Source organism: Polyodon spathula, chromosome 1 (assembly GCF_017654505.1).
Source record: "Polyodon spathula isolate WHYD16114869_AA chromosome 1, ASM1765450v1, whole genome shotgun sequence".
NCBI classification, from domain to species: domain Eukaryota; kingdom Metazoa; phylum Chordata; class Actinopteri; order Acipenseriformes; family Polyodontidae; genus Polyodon; species Polyodon spathula.
The window spans coordinates 28,629,863-28,647,926 of NC_054534.1; the positions used below are offsets into that span (position 1 = coordinate 28,629,863).

The 18,064-nt window shown below is 38.3% G+C and overlaps 1 protein-coding gene across 2 annotated transcripts in view; it reads left to right on the forward strand.

Moving 5' to 3' along the window:
* Positions 1-3,452: 3,452 nt before the first annotated feature.
* LOC121316863 (zinc finger SWIM domain-containing protein 6-like) overlaps positions 3,453-18,064 on the forward strand; it is a 74,838-nt gene continuing 60,226 nt past the window's right edge. Inside the window, exon 1 of one of the 2 annotated variants that reach the window (XM_041252152.1) lies at positions 3,453-3,978. In XM_041252152.1, the coding sequence (XP_041108086.1) occupies positions 3,552-3,978 (427 nt within the window). In that variant the 5' untranslated portion in view covers positions 3,453-3,551. The remainder of the gene's footprint in view (positions 3,979-18,064) is intronic. The other variant, XM_041252144.1, reaches the window with a different exon arrangement.

Consider the following 18,064-nt stretch of genomic DNA (forward strand, 5'->3'; position numbering starts at 1 on the left):
ATCCTTCTGTCTGGTGTTGATGGCTGACATGTAATGCTGGCTCCAGGGATCAACCCAGTGGGGTATCCCCAGTGCATCAGCATGACAACCGTCTGGATTGAGCTAAGTAGGGTACATCTGAAATACATCTGAAAATCACACTACCCAGATACTTTGTTTTGTATTACTGGCAGAGCAGCAGCAAATAAAAATCAATGTAGAAAATGTTGCTGCAGACTAACCTATGCATTTCAGATGGAGCACTCGCTTAATTTGAAATTGATCTTGATTTCTGTTAGAAATTATTTGTATCGCTGCCCAGATACTTCTGTGACTCACTCTGTATGTACTGTATGGCTTTACAATTAGTGGTTTGGAATTCTGCTGGTTTTAGTGGTTTAAAATCTAAATCTGATATGGGCATAATCTACTGCAAAATCTTCACCTATGAATGTTTACAGTTCATGCTTCACCTTTCCCCATATTATCCTTATCAATTTATATCAGTAAAATAAAAATGTGAACTATTTCGTGAAGATGACAAAGAGTGCTTTTTCTTGAAGCATTAATATGTGGATCTTTTTGTACATATGAAACCAAGACGTCAACCCCAATCGGCTCTATAACAATAATAATTTTATATTTAATTTTAGATTTTTTTTTGTTTTATGTGAGAGAAGCAGATATTTTCAAATACAACACTAGAGATTAATGATGACTCCTTTCTGATACTTAATTCCTTCCTGTGTTCACTCCAGTAGTCTAGCTACAATCCAACCATGTGACCAACAGCACAGGAAGTGACCAGGTACAGGACCTGGAGGCAAGTTTTTTTTTTGTTTTGTTTTTTTAATAATTATGATTTACAGCATCATCAAAAATACATGCAAGAAATTAAATAGGACAAATAACTACAAGCTATTTACTGTATTTTTATTTTTATAAAGATTGATAAACTATCACTAGAAAAACTAAACTGAGCTTTAAGTATACTGAAAGGGCGGCATTAATGTTTAACTTTATATACAGATGACTTGTGGGAGGTAGTATTAACTAAGGGTTATCATAGCACACAATTGTCAGCCAGTTTAAGTACATGTACAGCCATATTACATATTTGAAGCTAATGAGTATATAGCTTAATCTAATTATTAGTTTTTTTTATTGCCCGTTTACCTAGTTAGTGTGGTGTTTGCAATGATTCTAAGTGGGCCTTATTGCAATACTCAAATCAGACTACTCCCAGCTTCAGAATAAATATTTATCTATTTGTACCCAAATATTGTAGTGTTTTTTTTTTTGAAATAGAAGTCTGATTTAAGGTGCTTTTACTGTGAATGTAGGTACTGCTCATCAGTTTTAGTTGTCTGCCACAGTCATATGAGAATAGTTAAAAAAAAAAAAAATCTCATTTGAAGCTACTTAGTGTTTAAAAATGACAAACTGGTAAACAAAAATAAGCAGACTGTTACCCAACTTGTATAATTTTAAGCATGAATTAAACATGGATTTCACTCTTGTTCCATGCATCTCCCTCATTATGCATAATGGACTGAAGAGAGATTATTTGGTTACCCAACATTCAAATCCATTTCAGTTTAAAATAAATAAATAAAAATACATCTGTTGGAATATAGTTGTGGGTTGGTGGAGGGGAAGTGCAAAAACCATCAGCAATCAGGTCCCAATAGAAGATAAAGGTGTAATTAGCACACCTTTATAAAAAGGTAATGGAAGGGCAAAAATTCTCCATACATTTATTTGTAGCCCTCTAAAGGACTGCTTTTTTATGGGTTTAGAGTTGATTTCACAAATCCTGGTATTTAGCAAACTTATTTTAATTTTAAAACATGGTACCTAGTACTAAAATAGGTTAAACAAATATGCAAGAGATAATTTTAGATTGTCTTGCACCTCCAGAGTCACTTCACCTGGACAGTGAACCTGTCCCCACCCCTTCAGGGTCTTCTTTCCTGTCAGTAATCAACCAGCAGCTTCCTCTAACCACTGGCATGCTTAAACCCTAAAGACACAACTGGCACTTACCAACTTAATAAAGCCATAATGACGTTCCTGGAAGGCATGGCAGGGAAACAGAGAACCTGGGTCGTACCAGAGATCGTGTTTTAAAATAAATATACACGTTTGCTACAGTTGAACATGCGTTTCACAACGTATACTTGAAAAACATATAGTAGATATACAAGGCAGGTAGGCTTTCTGAAATTTATTGTTGGCTACAACCACTTTAAACAACACAGGTGTAAGGGGGGTTATTCCATTATCTGAACACCGTGGTGGATCAAAACACAGTTATATAATAAACATGCTGTGATCTAATGTGAACTTGTATAGCTAAAGAAGCACTCTCCCATTACTGAATAACACTGCAGTTGTAATACAGGTCACATAGTAAGGAAGCAATGAAGCAGAAAATATAAGGCGGCCACAATGTGTAAAGCAGAATATGTCAGCAAAATGCATGCCTGTGTGTATCTTTGTTATGTACGATCACAAACGGTTAACACAAAAACGAGGTGAATTATTGCGATTCCTCTCCTCTGGTCATGTGTTTTGCGGGGGTGAGTGATGTCTCATTTATTGCGATAAGTTTTTGTTTTTTGTTTTTTTTTTAATCCATAAATTGGGGTATGAATAAAAAAAAAAATCCTTAAGTCGTCTAAAAACAGTGTGTTCACCTCCATCGTGAAAAAAAAAATATGAAAAACATTTAACTTGGTGAGATATACTCCTCTTCCACACAAGGTCGGAAGCAAGGTAATACAGAAAATAACCTTTGAATATACCGTACGTGTTTTGCAAGACAAATAATGCACTCACTCATTAAACTAAGTGCAGGAAGTTCAGCTTCCACAGGACCGCGTTCCTTTTGTTTTCAAAAAATTCCTGACGTCAGCTACTACCGACAAAAACTGAACCACAGAGGGGCCTGGGAGCCGTGGTTCAAGCCAGCCCACATTCCTTTCCAAATAAATCGTCATAGAAGACGGCCCTTTCTTCAAACGCCCTCCTCCTTTTCCATATGGGTTGACAGATACAATAAAAGCTTTCTCACAGGCACCAAGAAAAAAATAGCTCCCTCCGCCAGCCTCATGTTTTGTAAATCAAAGGCCTTGTGGTTTCAGTTACAGCGCAGAACCCCTGTGCAACACCGCCTTCTTTTAACCTTCTTTGTACGTCTGGGACCGCCCAACTGATAAGCGGCCGCCCCTAAAAGCCATATCGAAAAATATCAAAGTTTACAGACCTTCTAGAACTCCGCCTTTTCTGCCTTCTATGGGCGCACAAAGCATTTGTCAACGTCCAAGAACCCGCCTTTCGTTCCTATTTGGGCACCACAAAGGACTTGGCAGATGTCCAGAAATCCGCCTCCTTTTCTTAATACGGCTGCACAAAGGACTTGTCAACCTTCACAGATACCACCCATTTAGCCAAATAAGGTTATTCACTCCTTATACGGCAAACAATCGACCACAGCGGATCCCTTTCCCTTCCTTATCCCGTTTATATGGTACGGTGACTTCCGCTGTTTCTGTAAAAGCAGTGCGATCATGGCGGAGCGCGTTCAGCAGCCCCCCGCTAAACGGCTCTGCTGCCGACCCGGCTACAACCCGGCGTGCAGACAGGGCCAGCGGGCTGGAGGAGCGGCGTGCGGCGGTCCGGGTACTGCCCAAGGGGGATCGGGCAAAACTCAGAGCCCGGAGTCGCTGCTGGACATCGCGGCTAGGAAAGTAGCGGAGAAGTGGCCGTTTCAGAGGGTGGAAGAGCGTTTTGAAAGAATCCCGGAGCCTGTCCAAAGGAGGATCGTCTACTGGTCATTCCCGAGGAGCGAACGGGAGATCTGCATGTATTCTTCCTTCAACACAGGCGGTGAGGAGAGCGGAGCTACCGGGGAAAACAGCGACGAGACCCGACTACCTTTCAGACGGGGGATCGCTTTGCTTGAGAGTGGCTGCGTAGACAACGTTCTGCAAGTCGGTGAGTACCCAGACAGTGAAAGACGTTTTATTTTATTTTTTCATTTAAAAATAAAAAAAGCAAAACAGGAGATTCAAATGTCAACGTCAGAAAACTTAAGGACCGATTGAACTAAGCAGAAATCGAAATTAAAATGAAAATTAATTTGCTTTAATGCCTGAACAAAGGAAGGAATTAAAGGGCACACAACGGGTTTTTAAATCTGCATAAACACAATACGGCCTCTTTCGTTGTAGACAGCATGTATGTATGATTAAACATCCGTGAGGAACAACACTCATTTTCGTCGACAAGAAATGTTGTTAGACCAAAAAACAGTACGGAAGTGAAGGACTGCCAATATATAAACTGAATTTAAACACATCACGAAACAACGTTAAAGTGTTTCCTCAGACAATACATTCCTTTTAGTGTAGTTTTTTATTTACCTCAGACACGACTCTTGTCTGTTAAAACAATTGAAACTTTGCTGAAAAATACTGGCCTTTTTTGTCTTCTGTTTATTTTCTACTAAAAACACGGGGGTGGTTACTTGGCGTCGGTTTCACATCTGTGACTGTTCTTCTAAACACATGCTATTTAAACATATTTAAACAGACATGTTTTGCTCACCGACGTGAGAAGAATGCACGTACTTGTGTGCCTATTTTATTTTACTCTATTTTTTTTACTGCCAGCAAAAACCCCATAGTCTTTTTTTTTTTTGCTTGTATTTGCCAATTGCGCATATCAAATAGCCGTCAGGCATTCTCCATTGAGAGCTTGGCACTTTGTTCCCATTTTCATGTTTATTTGTGTCTTTTGAGTTTTCTGTCGCCCTCCAAAAGAAGGCGAACAAAAGAGCCTTTTTATTTCTTTTTAGTGCTTGTTAAATAGAAGAGATTTGGAAAAGGGGTGGGAGGGTTGGTGATTTAAAGCAGCAGTGCAACTATTTTAAAATGGACCTTGGTAATTTGCACAAATGTACAGCTAATCAGTTCGAGTTCATCTCCCCCTTGAATAACTAGTGTTCGGTCATTTCAAGGGGTGACGGAACCCAAAGACAGAAAGGTAGAGGAAACCAAATATGCTAAATATTTTAGGCCATAATAAAATGACAGCACTACCATGACAGAGCTGAGCTACCTGGAGTCCAAATGCTGAAACAGACTCCATGTCTAACACCTTTGTTTACGCTTTGTCCTAGTTCCTCTCAAATAAATTCTTCCCCACCCTTGGATATGTTTCAGATGTGAGTTTAATCCCTTTGTGTTCTTTTGCTTAATTTCAATTCTAATGCAGTCTTTCTGCATGATTTTTTTTTTTTTTCCTTGTGGCGCCTCATCTGGGCTTGGTGCCCTTCCTTTTCTGCCAAAGGGATTGCTTCTTTTAGTGTGTCTGTCTTAATATCTATTTAGCTCCACTTGCATTTAGCTTTTTGTCTGCATTTAAAATCAAGAGGCTTTGCCCTGTTTTCCAGTGCTTGCAACCCAGAATTAGCTTTGGTTTTGCTGGCACTGATGAGCATTTTATGTGTGCCTCACTCTGCATGCTAGCAATGGGGAATGACAGGAGTGCACACAGGGAGGGTTTCTTGGCTGATTGCATTTTAGCCTGGAATTCACTGTGAAAATAAAGCCAAGGGGTGATAAATAAAAGATGCAGTCTTCTTTAGGAGACAGGCAGGAACACAGGATCAGCTCTGGTAGCTTTTAGCAGCAGTTGTGGAGCCTGCTGTGAATTGCTGTGGTATGTAACAACATCATGTAGTAGTAGTACAGGAAGAGGGAGTTATTGGCAAGCAAGATTAGAAAAGAAATAATGACACACAATTTATGTATATGGTGGGAACAATAAGCGTTTTACACATGTGCCTTAAGCTTTGCACGCATATACCAGGGGCATCACTGGTTTATTGTAAATCTATTGTATATAATATTATTTTAATAATGGTGTCAAGTGACTGCACATTAATTCAGTGTTGTAGTTGCACCCCCCCCCCCCCCCCCCCCCCCAAAAAAAAAAAACAGACAGCACTATCATGCTATGCAGGATGTCTGGCTTCTTTATTTACCGGCTGTGGAGCAGCTTAGCTCCAGCTGAACATATTTAGAGATAGACTTTGAACGGTTGTTAGTGATTATCCAAGTAGCCTTGAAATGTTCGTCTTGGTTGAGAGCTGTCTGATAGCCTACATGTTCATTTAAACAAGCAGCCCTCTTCTAGTGGAGCTGCAACTGTGCAAACAAAGGCCGGTAAAAAAAGAAGAAAAAAAAAAAGGTGAACTTTTGTCTAACCGAAGACTACTGCTACAGTGTGTGGGCAACCAGTAAGTTCATATTTTCTGAGGGTATATATATATTACAGTGCTACACAATGTATCTGTTTATAGGACAGAAATATGAGGTTATTTTTAATTCAATAGTTGTACTGTACAATGTTTTGAATATACTATGAATATTTTGGCTGCTGATTTAAAAAAAGCATAATCATCTTGTCTTCACTAACCTGCCCCGCTGTACTCCGCATGTTCATTTTAGATAAGGATAGCGACAGTTCAGACTTTAGATTTTGATATTGACTACAGTGTTTGGCATATTGCTCTGTAAAGGATACATACCTTTAAAATGTAAAGTGTGTCTCTCAAAGCAGTAATTTCAGAAATGGTAATGCAGAAAAGTGCTTAATTTCAGAGCTGGAACTATAATCTTGCATGCAAGTGTCATGTTGTACAGTGCAACCACATGTGGTGTGCACGATACAGCGTTGAAACACATTGAAGATCAACAATGTGGCAATCTGTAAACATTGTTGAATTGCGGGCTACAGGTTTACCTGTTGTTGTTGTTGCTGTTTTAATTGCTATTTCATTTTTGTTGGAGAAGGGATAAACATTAATCCTGATGTGTCCTGAATTTTGAATGTGTGTGTGGTCTTGGCAGCTATTGTCCAAGAAACATTGTAATCTAGTCTTTTTATTGGTATCACATTTCAGCTGGAGCTATGGTGACCACAAATGTGTTTATATTTGTGTGTTTTTTTATTTTATGTTCTAATCTAAAGGGATCAATTTAAAGCTGATTTTGTTAATCTGGGTATAGTAGTGTTCCTGGGTGGGGTTGTTAAGAAATTTAAATGGATGTACAAAGTCAAATCTCTGTACAATAGTTCGGAAAGCCTTAAGGAAGTGCAGTGGCATGTGGAACCCATTAGCCTTCAGTACACAAGTGACATATCTGTGGATAAACTCAAAAATACCCTCGGCAGATCTCTATTTGAAATTTGTAACCTCATTTGCTCCCACTTTTAGCTGACCGCGGAGCAGGGCAGCTTGGTATTAGTTGGTGTTCATGCTTGCACTGTAAGAAAATAACAAGATCCCTAATTGCCTTTAATCACATGCTAAAGGGCCTCAGTGTAGTATTGCGACTGCTTTATATTTCATGCTTTCCTTTCTTCTTTGAAATTATATGGAGTCCCCCAATTGCAGCTGGCCTATACTTTAGAGCTTAATTGCTATAACTTGGGTTAAATTGTATATAAACCCTGTTTCATTGATGTAAAAAAGATAGACGATTTTAAAAATCGACGGCCAGAGCTATGCTGACAGAGAGCTGACTGAACTGCACCATGCTTAGAAATCTGGCTCCTCTGCTGATGTAAGCTGCTTTGATGTCCCTGAGCCATAAAATACATGGCCTAACCAGTGATTTGGATTACTGTATAGACCCCAAAGTCTGAGTTTAGCATGAGTTTATTTCAGGCTGACAGTCTGTCACTGTCCATGTAGTGTACTGCACATGGAAGGTGCATGACACGGACTGATGCAACTGCTTTCATTTTGAAAGTTGGCACAAGAGAATAGAGGACTGGACAGGATAAAAACAATATCCATTATCTACAACCTGGAGAGCATTGTCATGCTCAGCAAACTTACATTAGAGATAATATCTCAAGTCAACAAATTAAGCTCATTTCATCTCTAGTCTTTTAGTACTTTTTTTTTTTATAAAGCATAATCTAACCAACACTACTGCAACCAAAAAAATGTGAAAGCCACTGTAGGAAATGTATTTAGAACTTGCCAAGGCTACATAACTTTCTGATTGGTTATATTTTGGTGCGATGGACTTTTTTTTTTGTTTGTGACCTGTGCCATTTATTTTCATTTTATCTCTTCCAATTAATCATTTTTATGTAAACTGCTTGATGAAAGTTTTCTGTGCCAATAATGTAGTGAGACTTGGCGGTAAATGGCAACAGGCATGTGCATACAGTACCTAGGAAGAACTGTGAACAAACTGCATATGTGTAGGATTCAATGCATTTCAGCAGCCTAATCCCATTTATGATGCCATCACAAGTTCCTTGCTTTGCCAACACAATTAACCATGATAACAGTGCAGTGGAATATGTGGTTGACACTGAAGATCTGGTTTGCTTTACTGTGCTGTAGGAGAGGGGCTGCCAGCTTGAGCAACCTAATGCTTTTCAATACGGCTCTGCTTTTTTTACCGTCTAAAGCTTGGTGCAGTTTTGCAGACATGTTCTCTATGCAAAGAACTAGTTTTGAATTTCAGAAAGCCTCCATGCATACGAGAGGCTGGAGATTAGATGGGAATACTGATTGAGTGGAGTGCAATCACCCTCTCGGCATTCAAATAGTTGAGTCCCATCCAGTAGCTGCACTTGTTTCAAAGCTGTGGCACTGTCTCCTGGCTTCAGGGTCCAGGACTTCCTGTGAATAAAAAAAGACAAGGAATGGCTTTCTTAGCATCGCACAGCAGTTTGCTATAGGCGAGTGCAAAGCTGTTTCCATGAACTGCTCCCACAGGTAAGCAGCATTCTTCTGCAACTGTAGCTTAAAACATAAGCTTTTAATATCAGCTGTTGTGACGTTCATGCAATCTGGAAACTACACCTGAATAAAAAAAGTAAAAGATCACAAGTCTCAATGAAGTGAGTCTTCACATACTGTACAACTCTTACCTGCCCCCCCAGTGAAAACATAATGACAATGCAGGTCTTTCTAAAGGGTCAGAATAGTTAAGTTTGTTCAAAAGTGATACTAACAGCATTTAATGTTGTCCCTTTTGAATTCCACTGTTTTAAGAAACACTTGACAACACTATTCCTATTTTGATCCATTTGATAATCCTGTCTAGATATAGTCTTTGATAATTGGAAACCTTTTCAATAATAAAGCTTTTTTTTTTTTTTTTTTTTTTTTTTTTTTTTTTTTTTAAAGCTTCAGATTTCCCTTGGTAGAGCTGTAGGTAAATAGGTGCTATAAGGATGTCTATACAAGGGAGAAAGTAAAGACATTTACACTCAAAACAAAAACGTGCTCAACATAAATATTTGAATGTGAAGATGCCTTGACATAATAAAATGTAGGAAATGCATGCCACGTGCCTGGACTTCATTTAAGCCAGAAGGCTTGAATTTTAAAGATAGGCACACTTTACAATAATATTAGCTAAGAACTGTTGGTGATTGATTTAGATTGGACTCGACTTGAAAAATGTTTCTTTCCCTGAATTAACTTACGCACTTCACACATTTGATTATGTTGAGTAAGATCAAATTAGACAAGGTTCCTTTATGTATTTTTTTTTTTCATTTATGTCTTTCATTCAGGTTCCCTGTGGCAACAAATCAGTAAAACAAACATCTTGAAAACAAAACATATCTAGGCGAAACAGGTGCAAGCCAATCTGAAGGCTTGCAGTAGATGAATTGTGTGTGCACTTCTGTGTAGTTTAAATATATATATATATATATACACACATACAGTACCAGTCAAAAGTTTGAGTACACCTGCTTGAAACAAAGTTTTTCATGATTATGCTTTTAACTGTATAAACTTGTCTATAAACACTTAATATTTCATTATATGATACGTGTACTTATATAAGCTGATAATCATAAGTGAATTGCATTCAAAAATTTAATTTTTAAATTAAAATGTAAATCTTGTCAAGTTCAATGAAATGGTCACCCAAAGCAAGGGGATTTCAGTCTGAAGCCCAAGTCAGTTAAAAGTCTGAAATGTGTATAACACGGTGTTAGAACACTGGCCTAAGTATAAAAGTGTCTTTGTTAGATGTTCTCTGAGTTAACTAGTATGTTACCTAATTAACCTTTTGTCACCAATTATTGTTAACAGATGAGGGTCCATGATTACTATAAATATAGGTAGCATAGGCACAAGTTTGTGAAAATGGTAAAATACGCGCAGTTAAGCAAAAAAAAGAGACAGTCTGTAATTACTTTAAGAAATGGAGGTCAATCTTTAAGACAAATCACAAGAACTTTGCAAGTGTCTGTAACTGCTGTGGCCAAGACCATCAAATGATTTGAAGAAACTGGCACTCATGAGGACCGAACAAGGTCAGGCAGACCAAGGGTGACCTCAGAATCGGAGAACAAGTTCATTTGAGTCACAAGTCTGCGAAACCGACGATTAACTGCCCCTGAAATACAAGCTCAGCTAAATGCTACTAGAAGTACAGATGTTTCAACATCAACTGTTCAGAGGAGATTGTGTGAAGCTGGCCTAACTGGAATCCTGCAAAGAAACCTTTAAGAATACAGAATAAGAGGAAGAGACTTGCCTGGGCTAAGAAACACGTTTGAGGCGTGGAAGTCGGTCTTATGGACCGATGGGTCAAAATTTGAAATATTTGGGTCCAACCGCCGAGTATTTGTAAGATGCAGAGAGGGTGAGCGCATGAGTTCTGCATGTGTTGTTCCCACTGTCACGCATGGAGCAGGCAGTGTCATGGTCTGGGGTTGCTTAGCTGGTGACAGAGTTGGTGATCTTTACCAAGTCCATGGCAAGCTCAACCAGCATGGCTATCATAGCATACTTCGTAGGCATGCTATTCCATCAGGATTACGGCTAGTTGGGCAGTCCTTCATTCTTCAGCAAGATAATGACCCGAAACACACCTCAAAGTTGTGCAAGAACTATCTGGCGAAGAAGGGAAGTGAAGGACAACTCAATTTAATGACCTCGCCTGCCCCATCTCCAGACCTTAATCCCGTAGAACTTGTTTGGGACGAACTGGACAGAAGAGTCAAAGCAAAGCTTTTACCCACAAGTGCCCTACATCTCTGGGAATTGCTGCAGAAGAGCTGGGAAGACATGTCGGGTGAGTTCCTGCTGAAACTTGCTAACCGAATGCCTCGTGTTTTGTGAGGCTGTTATTAAGGCAAAGGGTGGCTATTTTGAGGAATCCAAGATTTAGAGACAATTTTCAGTTTTCTTGAACATTGCTTTGATACTCCTTATGTTTTGTTTTGTATGTTGTAACGTGTTTTCATTTTCAAGTATTTACAGAAACGTGTACGACGTAAAACATTGTCACTTATGAAAAAAACCTAGTTTCCAGCAAGTGTACTCAAACTTTTGACTGGTACTTTATATAATACTTTAAGAAAATGCTTTGCCCTTTGTAGAGTTCAAGTGTATATCAATTACGTGCTGCCTGCATAGCACTGTGAAGTACAGGCACAGAACTTTCATCTATGATAATGAAGGAAGCCTTTACTCGTTTACTGAAATATCATACACTTCCCTCACTTGAGGTCATTAGCTAGCACCATCAAAGAAATTGCGTGGTAGAATGATGTCTGCTATCCAGTCGTAAACCATGTTGGCATATCCTGTTCTGAGTTTGTACTTCACTGTAGTTTGAAATATCATACTGTTTCAAGAGACTGCCATGATGGTTCAAAAGGGGGGAAAAAAAAAAAAAAAAAGTCCAGTGATTTGTGTTAAACTTTGAAATGATTCTAATTGCTGCAAACCTGTGACAAGGTTATATATGCCACCCTCTTTAAAGTATTTGATCCTGGGGTGACAGGATATATCCAATGATGAAACAGTAGTGTTTCAGTTCCCTGCTCTTGGGGATCACCAGCAATTTCCTCCTTTTTTATTTTTATTCCCTGCTATAAATAAATGATGGGGAGTGACTTGACAGCCTTTAAGTGAGAGCTGTGGAAGTGTCTTTTTATTCTGCTTCTCCTTGCATTTCAAATGCACTGGCAGTGGCTGAGAAGCCAAGCTGTTAATATGTAGGATGCAGTGGAGCCTATCAGCGAGTTAAACCCTCGCTACAGCCGGCTGATCAGAGAAAGCGGAAGCTCATGTACTGAGTTAATGTACTTAAAATTGAGGGGATTTGCTTGTTGTCCAGCCATATTTTCCGTCCTGCTTGTTTGCAAAACCATCTTTCAATGTTAATTCACGTCATGTGCCCTGTCTGCTCTCCCAAATGCTGTGGCAGTACTTTATATATCCTCCTTGCTGAAACGACTCTGAAATGTCTGTTGATGGTTCAAAGGCATCGCATTTTGAATATTTAAAACAGGCATTTAAATAGATTGGTTCGTCTGTGTTTATTTTAAGCAACTATAATGTCCAGACCTGTTCCTGCATATAATGTATAGTTTCCTGGAAGCTCAAATAAAAGTATTATGTTGGCTTTAGTATGTGTAAACAATGTGCTGTAATGTATAGGGTAAGGCTGTTTAGACTTTCACATTTATGAGTTTACATACTGTAAAAAATGGAACAGTACAGCAATAGCAGAACACAGTACTAAATGAGAATGTCAGAGACAATAGAACAATGTTTCTGTATATACAGTACCAGTCAAAAGTTTGAGTACACTTGCTGGAAACTAGGTTTTTTTCATAATTGACAATGTTTTACGTCGTACACGTTTCTGTAAATACTTGAAAATGAAAACACGTTACAACATACAAAACAAAACATAAGGAGTATCAAAGCAATGTTCAGGAAAATTGAAAATTGTCTCTAAATCTTGGATTCCTCAAAATAGCCACCCTTTGCCTTAATAACAGCCTCACAAAACACGAGGCATTCGGTTAACAAGTTTCAGCAGGAACTCACCCGACATGTCTTCCCAGCTCTTCTGCAGCAATTCCCAGAGATGTAGGGCACTTGTGGGTAAAGCTTTGCTTTGACTCTTCTGTCCAGTTCGTCCCAAACAAGTTCTATGGGATTAAGGTCTGGAGACTGGGCAGGCCAGGTCATTAGATTGAGTTGTCCTTCACTTTCCTTCTTCGCCAGATAGTTCTTGCACAACTTTAAGGTGTGTTTCGGGTCATTATCTTGCTGAAGAATGAAGGACTGCCCAACTAGCTGTAATCTTTATGGAATAGCATGCCTCCGAAGTATGCTATGATAGCCATGCTGGTTGAGCTTGCCATGGACTTGGTAAAGATCACCAACTCTGTCACCAGCTAAGCAACCCCAGACCATGACACTGCCTGCTCCATGCTTGACAGTGGGAACAACACATGCAGAACTATGCGCTCACCCTCTCTGCGTCTTACAAACACTCGGCGGTTGGACCCAAATATTTCAAATTTTGACCCATCGGTCCATAAGACCGACTACCACTCCTCAAACGTCCAGTTTCTGTGTTTCTTGGCCCAGTCAAGTCTCTTCTTATTCTGCACTGTTAACAATGGTTTCTTTGCAGCAATTCTTCCAGTTAGGCCAGCTTCACGCAATCTCCTCTGAACAGTTGATGTTGAAACATCTGAACTTCTAGTAGCATTTAGCTGAGCTTGTATTTCAGGGGCAGTTAATCGTCGGTTTCGCAGACTTGTGACTCAAATGAACTTGTTCTCTGATTCTGAGATCACCCTTGGCCTGCCTGACCTTGTTCGGTCCTCATGAGTGCCAGTTTCTTCAAATCGTTTGATGGTCTTGGACACAGCAGTTACAGACACTTGCAAAGTTCTTGTGATTTGTCTTAAAGATTGACCTTTATTTCTTAAAGTAATTACAGACTGTCTTTTTTCTTTGCTTAACTGAGCGTATTTTGCCATTTTCTGCTCCCTTACATTCAGGAATGACAAACTTGTGCCTATGCTACCTATATTTATAGTAATCATAGACCCTCACCTGTTAACAATAATTGGTGACAAATTTAATATCGTTATATAAGTACACGTGCATATAATGTATATTAATAGTAATGATCATTGTATGTGTGTGTGTGTGTGTGTGTGTGTGTGTGTGTGTGTGTGTGTATATATATATATATATATATATATATATATATATATATATATATATATATAATATTATATATATAAAATTACATACTTGCGGGTCGGAGGCTGGGCGTGAACAGCGCACTGCAAACAAGTGTCTAAACCACAATGCAAAAGAACCAGGCTCGTTTTGCAACTGTGGTTTTAGAGTTTTTAACCTCATATTGCTGACAGGACAGAATCTGTATAAATGTGTATTCTTTTGATGGTGGTCATAGCTTAAATATCACCTAATGTACATTGCCCTAAATTCGTACATCGCACGTTTTCCTGTGTGAAAGACACGCACATGATGGTAAACCTAACTTTATGTATTTCAGTGCTTTCCTTTCTATAGAAGATACAATAAGGAATGCAGTCGAATTACTGCATTGTAATTCATGGGGGGGGGGGGGGGGGGGGAATTAAGGCAGCAGTTGCGCTCTTTGTTGGTTAATATTTAGTTAATCTGTAGATTTAGGCCTGTGGGATTGTTTTGCCCAGCCTCTTAGACTGATCTATATTCAGCTCAATTTTTCTGTGCCATTAACCTTCAGCTAGGGTAGGAAGAAGCCCCCCCCCCCCATCATCTGAACTCTTCCTTCCCCAACCCCCACTCTATTAATGTCTTTCTGTAGGAGAAGTAAATGAGCAGGTACTGTAGAGAGACCACAAGCTGAGTTCCGTATGGAAAAGCTCTGCTTTCTGTTCTACTGGGGCCTCTATGGCAAATGAAGCATTGCCCTGGAAGCAGAAAGTCCTGATGTAGAGTAACAACACACTGCAACCAGGGCTTGAATGCAAGTAATTGGAGTGTGAACTCTCTAGACAGTAAACCGTACAGAATAACATAGTGGTGACTGGATTTTCTCCTTTTTCATATAAATAATCATAATAAAAATGGCAGGATGGAAAAGAAGATTTTTTATTATTGTCTTGATTTTGAGATGGGGGGTGATTGCCCACATTGGATCATTGAAACTCCTGAATTTAATGCACATCCCAGTAAAGCAAAAGAAGGTCTTGTCAGACAAGTGACCCCCATGGTTAAATTGACAGAGTTCTGAGATGATGTGCAACTATAATTAAACAAGAGGAACGCGCTGTGCATTGCAAAGAGGGGAAATGAAATGCCAGCTCGATCTCTGGATTAGCAATGCAATAGAAACCAGGAATGAGATTTATTTTCTTCTTATCGCATTCAGCAATTCAGTGAACCTTGCACTTCTCCCAGGCAGTGCAGAATTATAATCCATCTTGATTAGCTCGGCCATCATAAGGCCTTAAAGTTGATTTGAACTGTTGAGATCATATTCAGGTTTAGCATTGGTTATAAAGCATTACACTATGTAACACAGTTTTTGTTCCTGGGTAGTAAGTGTTATTTCCTATTTGCTTATGCCTCAAAAGTATAGAAAATGGCTATTATTCCCCACAAACTTTGCTTTTGTGACCAGGACAGTGATATTTCAAAATATCACTATTTCCAATGGGAGAACAGGCAAATGTGTGTCTTTTCGTTCACATAAAGTCAGAAAAAAAACAACATATGAATCCAAATTGACATGTATTTATACTAAAGTAATACAAAAATGACTACAAAAGATTTAGAAGTGTGTAGTTTTTCAGATTTATGATTATACTGTAAATATACAAAAAAATAAATAAAAATACATAATAAATACAGTATATTCGTAAATCTCGAAAAACTACTCACTTCTAAATCTTTTGTAGTCATTTTTGTATTACTTTAGTATAAATACATGTCAGTTTGGATTCATATGTTTTTTTCTGACTTTATGTGAATGAAAAGACACACATTTGCCTGTTTTCCCATTGGAAATAGTGATATTTTGAAATATCACTGTCCTGGTCACAAAAGCAAAGTTTGTGGGAAATAATAGCCATTTTCTATACTTTTGAGGCATAAGCAATTAGGAAATAACACTTACTACCCAGGAACAAAAAAAAAAAAAAAAATTTGTTACACAGTGTTATCGTTAGGATCACATTTTTGAGCGGGGGTGATTGTTTGTTTTTGGTTTCCATCTTTGAAGGAAAGCTCTAGGCTTGCCTGGCTCAGGAGGTGCCGTAGCAGACTGCAAGCAAAAAAAAAAAAAAGTTTTACACACACATAGACTCTGAGGCCTACCAGTTTGGACACCTGAGGCTGGCTACCGAGGAATATTGCTTTCGATTTCCCAGCTCAACGTGTGTGACTTCCAGGTTGTGGCACTTGAACGTTATGCGAGTTGTCCAGCCATCTGTTAAATTAGGCAAAATCTTGACCCCACAGGGTGTAATGTATTGCAGTGGCAACTGTACAAAAGAAAACAAAAAGTCATGGATCTTTTTTTTCCTGTTGCCTTATACTGTAATGCATTATTTAAATATTTAATAAATTAGCATCATTCGGGTTTATCATTTTATCAAATGATAAAGGATTTTCAGTATTTTATGGAACAGGTTTTTCAACAAATTAATTAATTAATTTTTTTGCCCAGTTCTCTCGATGGGGGTATTGTCACATGCAAATTCCTTGGAGGAAATCTCTCAAAAGTTTGCAGTTGGTGCTGTTGTGTTTTTTTTTGTTTTGTTTTTGTTTTTTAAATGCCTGAAACTAAAAAAAAAAAAAAACCCAGATAACAAACATCTCGGCTCACCCTTGTCAAAAAAACTTCAAAATGACTTCAGGGCTGTTTACTTGGACTCAGTCTTAATGGACGGCCTTTTAAAGATTATAGCAAAATTTAAAGATATTGTGTATCATTTCCAATAGCAAACTTAAATACACTAGCACGTGGATCATTTGGTCTGGAGCAAGCATATACATGCATATGGTAAATAACTATATATGATACAGGTAGAAATTAAGCAACAAGATAGTTTTGGTTTTACTCTTGTGTGTTTCACTATGACCACCTTTGCCTGGTAGTGCATTCATTTGCAGTAATGTTTTAAGGATGATTAATCAGTTGTGTGTTAGATCATTTCATGAATTCATGAAAAACACCAAATCCAGTCAAGGTTTATTGTGGCTAAGGAAAGACAGATTGACCATTAAATCATCAGATGCACTGTTATAGTTAAAAGAAGAACTTCAATATAAATGACACTTCTAGTACTGGCTGAGTGGATGTGTAGTGTGACTAGTGCACAGCTACAAGTGGGGGAGACCTGAAAGCCACTATTATGGATATCATTTTATCACCATTCTGTGAAGATCTTGCTATTTGACTTATTAAATCTTAACAGGTGTAGCATAAAAATCGACATAAATAAATAGAAATTGGATATGCAAGTTAGCATGACAGAATGAATTAATGCCTGGAACATTAAATAAACGCAATCGTTTTGTTCTTGCTAACAAAAAGAAGGTAACTCTCTTGTGGCGATGCTGAACCTCATCTTTGCTTTTGCTTCTTTTTTTACTTTCCATAAATAGTATAGTTACAGTATTTATTTTCAAACTGAATTTCTGCATTACACTTAAAGAAATGTGTTTATTTATCCACTGATTTTTGCATTGGTTAAACTGTTTTATTTAAAATAAAAAAGACTACTTCACAAATAACCATCCATGTTTCAAAGGCCTGATAGTGATTTGGTTCTCTTTAGAAATTATATTCTGATTCTGCTGCCAGGCAGCAAGGATGAGGCAAACTAGTTTACATTCACCATGAGCTCTCAAGTGGCAAAGTAGAGTTGAGCACGGTGTACTGCAGTAAACAGATACGCTTTTTTTTGTAGTTGCAAATTTTGCATAAGTTAAGACTTTGTGTTGAAAGCTAAAGGCAATGCATTTCAGCTTCCCCTGCTTGTCTGTAGTCCCCACATGCAAACTTTATTTTTAAAGTAAATAAATAAATACATAAATAAATACAGAAAGCCATTAACTTATAAATATGGAAATGCTAGAAAAGGTATATTTTTAAAACCGTATATCTTTGTCGGAAGTGCAGTATTACAAAATATGGTAATAGATTTGCATTCAGCTTACAGCCATGGTGGCATACGTTTTGAAATA